At 39.3% G+C, this 11,464-nt stretch overlaps 1 protein-coding gene across 2 annotated transcripts in view; it reads left to right on the top strand.

The window, feature by feature from the left end:
* The first annotated feature begins 2,202 nt into the window (after nucleotides 1–2,202).
* LOC118330543 (periphilin-1-like) overlaps nucleotides 2,203–11,464 on the top strand; it is a 16,801-nt gene continuing 7,539 nt past the window's right edge. Inside the window, exons 1-8 of one of the 2 annotated variants that reach the window (XM_035665118.1) lie at nucleotides 2,203–2,398; nucleotides 2,911–2,958; nucleotides 4,339–4,412; nucleotides 4,959–5,168; nucleotides 5,409–5,470; nucleotides 8,290–8,352; nucleotides 8,920–9,083; nucleotides 11,003–11,079. In XM_035665118.1, coding sequence (XP_035521011.1) covers nucleotide 2,958; nucleotides 4,339–4,412; nucleotides 4,959–5,168; nucleotides 5,409–5,470; nucleotides 8,290–8,352; nucleotides 8,920–9,083; nucleotides 11,003–11,079 — 651 coding nt within the window. In that variant the 5' untranslated portion in view covers nucleotides 2,203–2,398; nucleotides 2,911–2,957. Of the gene's footprint in view, nucleotides 2,399–2,892; nucleotides 2,959–4,338; nucleotides 4,413–4,958; nucleotides 5,169–5,408; nucleotides 5,471–8,289; nucleotides 8,353–8,919; nucleotides 9,084–11,002; nucleotides 11,080–11,464 lie in introns of both variants that reach the window. The other variant, XM_035665117.1, reaches the window with a different exon arrangement.

Genomic DNA, 11,464 nt, shown 5'->3' with positions numbered 1-11,464 from the left:
AAAAAAAAAATCCATGGCCGCTCTCGGCTTCCGTAGTAAAATAATCCCAGTACGCTTCTTTTTTTTCTTCTTCTTTTTAACCGTATCAGCCATACTTATGATAACTTCTACCTAACACAGATAAAATGCATCCACAAAGCTAGAAGTCTGAGCCAAAGGCCAGGCTTGTTGCAGTGCTCCTAACAGGCAGTGAAAAGGACTAGGAGCACTAGGTGTGACACATATTTCCCTGTTACTGCAAATCCAGGGTACAGAGTTGTATCACAAATGCAAAAATGAGCTGGCATTAACATATGAGGTTAGGTAGATAAGGTACGAGATCCCAAGATAAGGTTTCCATTCCCACTGCTAACCAAATGAAAGAGGGATACTTTGAGACTCTTTGTTTGTGGCAGATCTAAACACCACTGAACCTTCATGGGAAGTAAGCTTCCTCCTCTTTCATCCCTCAAACAACGGCAGGCTGACAAGAAGCACTGCAGCTGAGACTCTATGAGACACGGAGCGGTTAAGTCGTGTTCGATGTTGCTATAATATCCACCCACACTGCACACATTTATACCTACCCTGTCCCCACTTTTGGGCTCACTCTTATTGTCACTCACAGCATGAGCCCTTCCATCCATCATCTGTTTTTATCAGCAGGAAGCCCCTCCTCTGGTGAAAAGAGGACCCTGTCACTTTCCTCTGGACGACATGTAATTATGTGACCCTTCAGAGGTGCAGCCACCTGAGGCCACAGGAAGCATTGGAATTAATGCAGAGGTTTCAGATTGCCATGAGACACTCAATTACCCATGCTGCTGTTCGGCCTGTTGTGCAGATTGGATTGGGGTGTGAAAGAGAATTCATTTTCTGTCTTTGTGGGATGTTCAAGTTTTCTAATGGGAAAGGTTACATTTTTCATCAGGACTAAACTGTGATATTTAAATGTTTTTATATTGAAATCATGTTCATAATACACATGATAATAGCCTGTTTATAATCGTTGGCCTCTTAAATAAGTTCTGTCTTTCAGTTCTCACTATGTGGTTCACACTAGAGTCATTTTAGATTTGTATTTTTCATTAGTTTTTATTTCAGTTTCGCTTTTAATTTTTGTTTTTAATTCAGTGTAGTGTCACATAGTTTACATAGTTAGTTTTGTTTTTTACTACAATATGGTGGTATTTGTCAGTCAAGATTCACAATAGATATCATAATACAAACACATTGACTCACAGTGTCAGTAAACATGTTGACCACACTTGTTTTTGCCATAAAAGAGACAAAACACAATAAAAGATAAAGTTGACTAATATAATTTTTTCTTCTTCTAAATGTTCTATAGATTTTGTGAATGATAATTGTGTAGTGCAAACCTGATATTGTGAGAGCCCTAGTCTACACTGGTCAGTAGGATTAGACTAGAGTGTTGTATCCGCTAATATGTAGATCGGGTGTTTTCATTTTGTTCTTTTTGACTAGGCCTCTTTTCAGATTGAGGCTGTTGAGGTTGAGCTCAACAGACTGCTTAACATATCTGAAAGAGTCCACCGGTGTCCCGCCCTGACAGGTGCGACACATAAGTGAGGGAGATGTCAATCAAACGTGTTCTGTACGCGCTCACACAGTCCTGACAGGAGGTCTGATCAGCCAGAGTCAAAACACCTGTGTGGGTGTTTATGGCCTTTAGTCTCAGCATAGGAAGCCACGCTGGAACACACGAAGACTGCAGCAAAGCCACTCACATATGCCAGATTAGGGTTGCTCTTTAGCTGGATAATACATTAATGTAATACAGTAAGCTTCTTTCTTTTACTGATTAGTTTATGATTTTTCATGTATTCTGGAACCTTCAATTTATAACTTTTAGCTGTGAAAGTAATGTTCATGTTGTTCATATTAGAAGATGTAAAACCATAAATGAAAGTATATACACCATGCATTGTTCAAGTAGGACATGGAGTGCAAAATATGAGCAGAAAATTAAACGACTAAAACTAAACTGTACAAGTGGAAACTAAATATAAATAGTGCAAAGGGCCTACATAAAGCTAAACAGTATATTGAGACACAAATGTTTGAGTATTTTTGATACTTCAATTTCAATATTTCGACCTTTTGACTGTATTTTTAAATTCTTCCTCTAACCCGACCACTATAAAGTTCGGACATTACCACCAGTCGCCACCAGAGGGCGGCAGCGCACTGTTTTTCGTGAAGCACGTTGTTCAGCGAAGAAGAGCAGCCCAGTGGCGCTGTAACGTTAGCTGGCTCTGTAGCTTCTGTTGTTTTGGTTTTACTTGCACATTTATATACAGAGAAAGTCTGGACTGGCTGGGATTTAAGTGGAAGCGTCCTTCAGCAGTAGGATAAATATGTGAAACGCACACAGGAGAAATCAAATAATTATTTGGTAAGTCGGTATCTTCCCACTTTCTCTTGTTGTGTGATGCTAACTACGTAGGTTTGCTAACAGCAGTGCTAACGCCATCCAGTCATAATAACAACACCATGCGTTTGAGCACAGAGCAGTGGCTCTCGCTCAATCTATCGGTCTTTAGATGTTTGGATCTGTGACATCTTGACTACCTTAAGTATAATATAACAAGTGCCCCCCCTCCTCAAGAAGTCCCCGTCTGGGAGTTAAGTATGAGTTAAGTGTTCATAACAATTGCAAATACTTAGAACCATCAAATACTTGAAGGAGTGCCTTAAATAAATGCATTGTGGCGTTGTGGCATGTCAAAAGCTACTAACCTGTCTCCTTAGAGATATGTGAATGACAGTAAGTTATAGTGTGGGTGGGGATGGTGTAGAAATGTTGTTGAACTGAGCTGTGTGTGTGTGTGTGTGTGTGTGTGTGTGTGTGAGAGATAAACAAGGCTATCCTCTTTTCTCATCTCGTAGGTTTGTCACTCTCTACAGAGACATCTTGAGCACACCAGACAGTGAACCAAAATCATTCATTCACCAGTAAGTGCATAAGTCAAGCATAACAATGTTAAGCTTGTCGTCTGACAGAAACTCACCTTTTTAAAATTGCTTTTAATGTTTAGCTTAGTTTGATGTGTTTTTAGTGTTTTACTCCTTGATGTTGTTTGGCTGCTTTTATGTTTTTATGTAAAGTGTCTGAGTATTTAGAAAAGCACTTATAAATACAATTTTTTATTATTATTATTAGTAGTAGTAGTAGTTGTAGTAGTTGTTGTAGTAGTAGTAGTAGTCTTTCATTCAGACTTGAACCTCGAACTGGACTCTTTCGGCTGCACCACTTTCTTAAGCATACTCAAAATGTTGACTGCATGTGCTCAGCAAGTCAGTATAGAGTTGTAGTGCTTTGTCCTGTGCACATTTACCAGTGTCTTAAGATGCCAGTGTTAGGGGAGGATGGATTCATTGTCACCTGTCTCTGTAGCCTCCTGCTACTACATTGGTACTTCTTTGGTTTGATGAGAGAAGTCATTTCCCAGTTATTTCAGCCACTAGTCAGCCCAACTCTCAGGAAACCTGTTCTTACTATAGGATTGTAGTCTAGAAAACATCCAGTGGGAAAAACTCAAGCATGGAGGCTGCAAACCAATCAGTGGACTATGCAGACTTTTGCTGATGACATGAGTAATTACCTCAGTGATGAAGTACTGTAATTTGCACACTAAATTTTGATGTATATTTACACAATACTTGTAGATACTAAAATACAATTAATTTTATCATTTAGAAGTTGGACCAGTGAGTGATGCATTTGTCCAAGCAGGTAGAGTGGGGTCATGCCAATATGTCATCATCAATCATCTATTGTAAAGCCTACTTGAAATGATGTCTGCCCTGAGTACATGCCTATTGAGTGTTGCCAGAATGCCTTGAATGAAATTAATTTTGTGCGTTGGCTTTGCAAGCCTAGAAGACAGCTGGAGAGGTGGTCAGCCAACAGCTTCTACGTCCCAAACCCTATTAACACCTCAGTGGTCTTACAAAGGGGACCTACAGCCGACAGAGCAAGGCCTGCCTTTGTTGGCCCACTGTCAGAGGAACTCCAATCTGGGGCTTCACCATGGTGGAGAGGAAACCTTACACTTTGCATCAAGGCTGCACTGGATGATACACTGATTGCCCACTTGTTTCTGGCTCAGCTAGTGACTTAGGAGGTAGAAAGCGTAGTCCACTGCTGATAAAGACACAGCACTAATGTACCATAGTATTATTCAATAAGTGCACTCAGTAAGGCTATTGTCTTGACTGCCTGTGTGTCAAATCATAGCTTTGTTACATGTTCTGCTCAGTGCAAAAGTGACTTCATAGCTGTACTTTGAACTCATAATCAGTGCAACACACTTCTTTTTTTTTTTTTTGCAGTGGAATATCAACGTGGTCGAAAATCAATTAGAGAGGCATATGAAGAGCAGTTCTCAGCAATGGATTCAAGAGAGGTAAAGGAAAATGTTGTTTTGCATGGCCAAAATATATTGGTTTGCCTTAACCCCTTTGGCAATTAGTGGGAAGAAGTGATTAGTTAACAGGCTTTGCTATCATGAGGTAGGTATTTATGGCAGTATTCACTTGTTCTTTTATAAGTCACTGTTTAGGGGGATATTGATTTTAGACTGCAGAGATTAGTGTCTTGAGACATCTTTATTGGAGTAGGGCAGCATTAAATGATCAAGTTCTTACTAAATTACTAAATTACTTATACCATAATAATTTAAATTTAGATAATTCAATGTCAATTGTTGTCATAGGGATATGTCATGTTACGGTTTAAAATAGGGGTACTTCCAAACATTTTTCATTCAAATTTTGTGTAGAGAACAACTATATTTTTAAACCGCTGAAGTTTTTCGACAGAGATACTATCTACACTGAAATCTGTAGCTCTTTGAACAGCATGTTATTTACTATGTTGAGTTATTCTTAATCCAAATCTTTGCTAATGCTGAACAGACAGACATGTAAAATATTACATTGTCTCATTTCAGGTGACAGTCCATCGAGTTGTCAATATTGTTGAAAAGAGGAGCTCTACGCATCGGCCGGGGATAGAATTTGACAGAGGCTTTAATGATGGCCAGTGGTATGGTGGTACTCGCAATTACCAGGACTCAAGAGAATGTCACGACGCACCCAGTGATCGTCGATACTTTGATGACAACACTAACTTCCGCAGAAATTCTTCCCCCTCAAGAAATGTAAGATAAGCTCGGTATGCACGGATATTAAACTTATATCTTGTATATATAAAGTTATATTTTTTTTACTTTTTGTTCCCAACAACGTCATCAACATTAAACTTCATATTCTCATTTGCACAGTTTTCCAATCCAAGGAGCCCTGTGGAGTTCTCTAGAAAAACATCTCTAAAGGCCACGAGAGGTCAAAAACTCCACAGGGAACCTTTAAGATTGCTGTAATTGTGATTTTGTTTTCAGGAGGGCACGTACTCCCAACAGTGTTATGGCAGGGATGATCTGAGGCATCAGTTAAGCTCAAGGTAATTTATATTGATTCTGTTAAATCATTATTATTTGACACGTCCTAATTATCTCAGATTGTCAGCTGCTTTACTGAATCTTTATGTAATGCATCAAACTGACCACTAGGTGGAGGCAGAGTCCAATCTTTTAAAATATGAACATTATTAGTTTGATAGAAGTTTAAAGACCCTCATTTTTTGTGTGTATTATCAGTGAGAAAAAAATGGGTTAACCCAGCTTATAACTGTACCACTTTTGGAAAATACATTTAGGAAGCATTTATTTATTAATTATTTATTATCTGTGACCGCTCTTAACATAAGCTCGAGAGCTTAACTCCACACAGAGCAGCTAAGTCCAGCAGTTACAGCTCCTACATCAACAGACACTCTTCTCACCCTGGCCACTTCAACATACCAACACTTTACAGGCCCGGGCTCCACTTTCCAGGAGTCATACCAGGCTAGAGAGGGGGGACAAAGGGTACTAGTGTCTACTCACTCAGCCAAACAACCCCACCCCCACCCACACCCCTTACCCCACCCTGAGAGGGAAAACAGCTAGACCACTCCCTCTTCAGGCAAACACTCACACACATCTCAGATATTCTGAGCAGTGTATGTCTTTTCTGCATTAAATTCAAATGTATAGTGTCAGATTACCTTTAAATCTGTTGCTATCCATTACTACATAGCAAATTATTGTGTAAAGACATGCTTACTATTACATGTATTTACCTACCTATACTGCAAATGTAGACTCATTGAATAGTTTTTGTGTTTTCTGGATACCTATGGAATCATTATTCATCACACACCAAAAATGCACAGATTTTTATTTTGTCTATGAATAATTTTGCACATGATTTGGTAGACATTCAGAGGCGACATTAACACTTTATTGATGGAGTGTTTATTCACCCCAGTGGATTAAGAATGTAGATTTATCATAGTGCTTTTGGTGTTACCAGAGTACATGGAAGCAACATTATATTACAACTTTTCAGGCTCTAGTTTTAGTTTTCAACTTTGTTTTTTTTTAAACTTTTGTAAAACAAATGATCCGTGCGGTATGACTATACTGTATGTGTGAGAACAAAGTCCTGTGTAAAAATACATTCTAAAGTTAAATCTGAAGTAAATGAAGCTCAGTAACAGTTAATCAACAAAACTAAGTATTTTCCAAAGTTACAGTTTTTGTGTTATTTTCTCCCCACCGCAGGAAACCCAAAGAAGGACTTCTCTAGTAAACTAGACTATTCAAACTAACTCAGATTACTGAAGCTTCATTTTAACTTCAGATTAACCTTGGAATGAACCACGGAGGATTTTAAACTCCATTATTTACATTGGAAGCACATTAGGAAGGGATCTTTCAGTAGCCAGTGCTAACAGGAGGAATGATTACAACCAAAAACTGTACTGAAAATGATCCCATCCTGTCCTTTAATGGCACTCCAATAACAGAATCAGAATAAGTTTAGAGAAAGTTTATGCTTCAGCTTCTCCTGTCAGGAGGCAGCTGATTGCCTCTCCCCTCGTCTCCCAGACAGCAAGGCAGGAAGTCTGGCCGCAGGAACCTCTCTTGCACAAGGTGCTGCATTTGCCATGTTGACAAGTGGCCATAAAACGACTCTCAATCCTAGCACACGACAGAAACTCCAGGCACTCTGGGTTCTGTTAGCCCAAGCTGGGCTCACACTCTTGGGGAGTAATGGCATGCTCCCATGTGGAGGTTTTACCCAGGGATTATGAAATGGATTAACTGCCTGATGTACAGCTCCAAGTTATTACTCTCTTAATGAACAGTCAAAGGCTACCATGCTAAATTAAGCTTTGTTCTGTTTTTGTAAACTTCCTTTTTATCAGTTTATTGTTATCTTTAAGCCAGGTGTATCTTTGCTTTGTTTAGATATTTAAAAAAAGCAGGCTTCATGATAATGGTCATTTCTTAGTGAGTGAGTGAATGTTTAATAGATTCTTCTTTAATTTACTCTATAGAATTTTGCGTGTTTCCAAAATGAAGTACACAACTTTTTCTTTCTATCCGTAGCCTTTTGATGTTAGTTGTGTACTGCACTGTATGGATGGCAATTTGGTGTTTGGCAAATGGCAGGCTGAGTCTTGGCTACTTCAAACAGACCCTGAGTCGTAAAAGTCTGAGTCCTCATTGGACCTGCTCTTTGTTTGAGATGTTGAGTTCAGGCAGAGGTCGTGGCAACCAGGTGCCTTTGGGACATTTATACCTCTGGGCTTAAAGGTTGTTCTGACATGAGCTTTGAATCTGGGTCATCGTAAAAATGAGATGCAGTGAACAAAAATTTCAGCATTTGTATTTGGGTCTATGACATGTCAGACAAATGCTCAGAAATCGGTCATTAAATGGTTGAATAACAGGTTGGCTGACAGTGCTTTGTGACTTCAGCTCCGTGTTTAGGCGTAATCATGGCCCTGCCTACATCTGAAAACAGATAATAGTGAGAGAGACCAAAATTGGTTCAACTTTTTGCCAACTGTTGCTAGTGCCAAAGTAGAAGATTGCCTCCATTCCACAAATTGATCAGCGTGCCGCAGTGCCCTACTGAGTCTGAATTTTGAAGTCTTTGTGGTTTTGTGTTCTATTTATTCTGTTTCCATTACCCATCTGAAGGCGGTCACTGACATATACCGAACCCTTTTAATTCTTAAACCACTAATGATGGACGTTATGCATTTTGAATTTACACTTAAAATGCCCGTCATTTATTTATCATATTTTTGCCTGGACTTTGCTTCACCAAACAGTTGTCAGGTTGCAGAGCAGTCATTGATTTGTCTGTATTTTTAATGTTTTTCAGGAACAGTGGCAGACCCGGTCCTTATTACCGCAACAGAGGTCGAGGGTCAGGCCCTCCTCTAAGGTCAGTGCCAGACTGAAAAGCCAAGTCGCTGCCCTCACATCCATATGGTTTTCTAGTATACATTCAACAAACTGCCAACTATTTGAGCACACAGGACTTGAAAACAGTTGACTAGTTTTGCTGGAAGTGGGCTTCCAATCAAAATTGTTAAAATTAGTCTGTAAGGAACATACAACCATACAATAATACAACCACAAGTTATTGTATTAACTGACATTCAAACACACAAATTACACCCCACTCTTTAATTGTTTTGAGAGAAAGTAGTGTCCAAGTAGAAAGTAGTGTCCAATGTCATGAATATATATATATATATATATATATATATATATACATAAATTTTTTTTTTTTTTTTTTCATAATCGGAAACCCATGGCTAGTATTATATCCCTTGTTTTAAGTGCAGCACACTCGGTAAATGTGCTTAACCAGGTGCAGATACAAATACAGTAGATAAATGCAAGACACTATTTTACTGCACAGAACCTATAGATTTTTTTTTAACGTTATACTTTAGAAAGGGTTTCTTGGAATCCTGAACTTCTTGATTGTTGGTTATTTTCACAGAGAAGATCACAATAAATATAGGACCTCTCCGCCTGTCAAACGGGACCGCTCTCCAGGAAGGAGGGAAGCCCAGGCACCGGTCCGCTCTGGATCAAACACCAGCAACAGGAGCTTCTCCCCCGACAGGGACAAAAGCTACAGCCACCAACAGTCCCAGAAAAAGCGTAAGTATTACGTTTTCAGTGGATCTCGAACAGCTCAAGTTTACAGATTTGAAAAAGCCTCAGTCACATCACAGTGTGATCGGCTTAAAGTACTACAAGCAGGAAGAGTCGTAGCAGTTTTTTTTTTTTTTTTATTAATCATGTATAGCTCTGATGTTTTAGGGAAATGTCTGACCTGCAACTCGAGTGGGATTATTTTTTATTATTATTATGACCGCCAATTATAAAGCAACACTGTGAATCACCTAGTACTTTGTGATTGGCCACAGCGTGCCAAACCTGAAGAAGCATAGATAATGGGAATGCTACAGTGGAGTTATATACACTAATACAATGTCTGTCCTTGCAGCTGTTCAACCCCCCTGTAATGACAACAATAGAGATCATTTTCCCATTTTACAGAGCCATATGTATAATTATAATGTCTAAAGGTATTAAGCCATTCCAGGTGAAGCATCTGTTTTCAGAGGAGGTGTGTAATGTGAAGGGTCATGGTGTGCTGAAACACGTTATGTTAATTACACTACACCACACACACTTTTAGAGGCTGGGAAAAAGGATACCCTTGGTTTATTGAGGTGGTTTGGCTTTGGATTCAGAACCTGACCTTTCCTTCAGTGAGAAACAGTTAATGCGTTGGCTTAACGATGTCTTCAAAATCACTTTGGGTCTGTCATTTTACATGCTTTCTTTTGTGACTTTTACAGGCTTTAGAGCTTTAATTAGCAATGCTGAACTAATGGAATTTATGGATTCACAAGCAATTCATAAGCGATATTATCTCTCTGAGGCAAAGCAGTGTGGACTGTAATTTCTCCAGTGCTTTGATTTCTAAGATGCATGGACATATTAATGGGTTTAAGGCATAGCTTCATCTTGTACCACCCTTTGAAGATGCAATAAAACTGTGAGAAAACAGTTGTACCTCCCACCTCCACTCCCATCTGGGATACTAATTAGGCCACAAAAAGTACTCAAAAATTGGATTTTGGTGATGTGCTATTCTATTTTTTCTTTGTACACAGGAAGCTGCCAACACATGGCAGTGAAATCTGCATTTTACAGGAGATATCTTGCCAGGGAGATCAGGGTTCTCTAATCCCCTACCCCAATTATGGAAACCAGGTTTCTTGTGTATATGGCCTTAAAGAAATCTGCAAGCAGGAAAGCACTGAGTGTGTGAGGTGTCGGGCAGGTATGGGGATACTCATGAGCCCCCAGCTTAGCTCTGCTGTGTTGGGAGTTTTCCCCAGAGAATGAGAGAGTCACATGTGCGCTACCTTGGCTGACTCTAATCACTATGGTAGCTTCCTTCAGTAAAAACAAACAACTTGGCCGTATTTGTTTTTTTTTTCTAGACACATTGGAGCCAACGGAGGAAGAATATTTCAATTTAGACACAGCTGAACTCCTCCAGTACTATTGTGTGGGAGGATCCGACAAGGGAGTATTTCAAAACACTGTGATTTATGCTTTTTAGCTGCTGCCTAATGCCTTGGATTCACGATTGTTCACGATGATAGTTAAGTGATTGTTTGATGTCTCACTGTAAAAAGTAATTGTTCCTGTTTGCAGTTATGAGACAGTACAGTGGAGAGAGCTAAGGAACTTGTGTGTACAGAGAGAGAGCAATAAAATCCAACTAAGGTCCTTATCCATATTTGAACTTGGGATGCTGCAGTTAATGTGGCATATGTCCCAGACCACTGATTCACCAGGATGCTCCGCCAGGGTTTGTTTAATACGGAGCAAAATTAAATAAAACAAAGCTGCGGTCTCCCTTGTGCATTATTTAGATCAACCTCTTTTTATGGTTTCCCCCCTTTATCTGGTTATTTCCCATAGGTGTCGTGATGAAGATTATCTTCTTGTTTGCTCACTTTTTTCCATTTCCATCTGTTGTGATATTTTCCTCACAGATAAGCCCATTGTGCCGACAAGCCACACTCCCAGCAACTCTGTGGAGGAGTCTCCTCACAGCTCAGCATTTTCAAAGGTAAAAGCAGCAATCTCAACCAGTATTGCTCTTACAAGAAACATGTTGCAAAATAAAATAAAATACAGTAGCAACTTTGCACGCACGGTAGGGTGGGTTTGTGCACTGTTGCACCTATTGTAACAGCTTCCACAACACCACAGTCTTTTATTAGATATTGATATTGTTTCTATTGTAATGAACTTCATAATAGAATATAACACTTTGCAGCAGCAAACTCTTAAGTGTCCTTAAATTCACCCAACACATTCGTTCACAACTTTTACAGATAAATGTATAATCTACAGTACATTGTTTGCAGTTAATGGGCAATACTACCAGTATGGTGCTGTAAAGTATAAAATAACATAGAAAAGAATAGGTTTCAGATTCAGATTCAGAAATA

The sequence above is a fragment of the Morone saxatilis genome, unplaced genomic scaffold (assembly GCF_004916995.1).
Source record: "Morone saxatilis isolate NCDOM2014 unplaced genomic scaffold, NCSU_SB_2.0 Contig2, whole genome shotgun sequence".
NCBI lineage: Eukaryota > Metazoa > Chordata > Actinopteri > Moronidae > Morone > Morone saxatilis.
The sequence above is the reverse complement of the archived record's forward strand: the minus strand, read 5'-3'. Positions and strand labels throughout refer to the sequence as shown.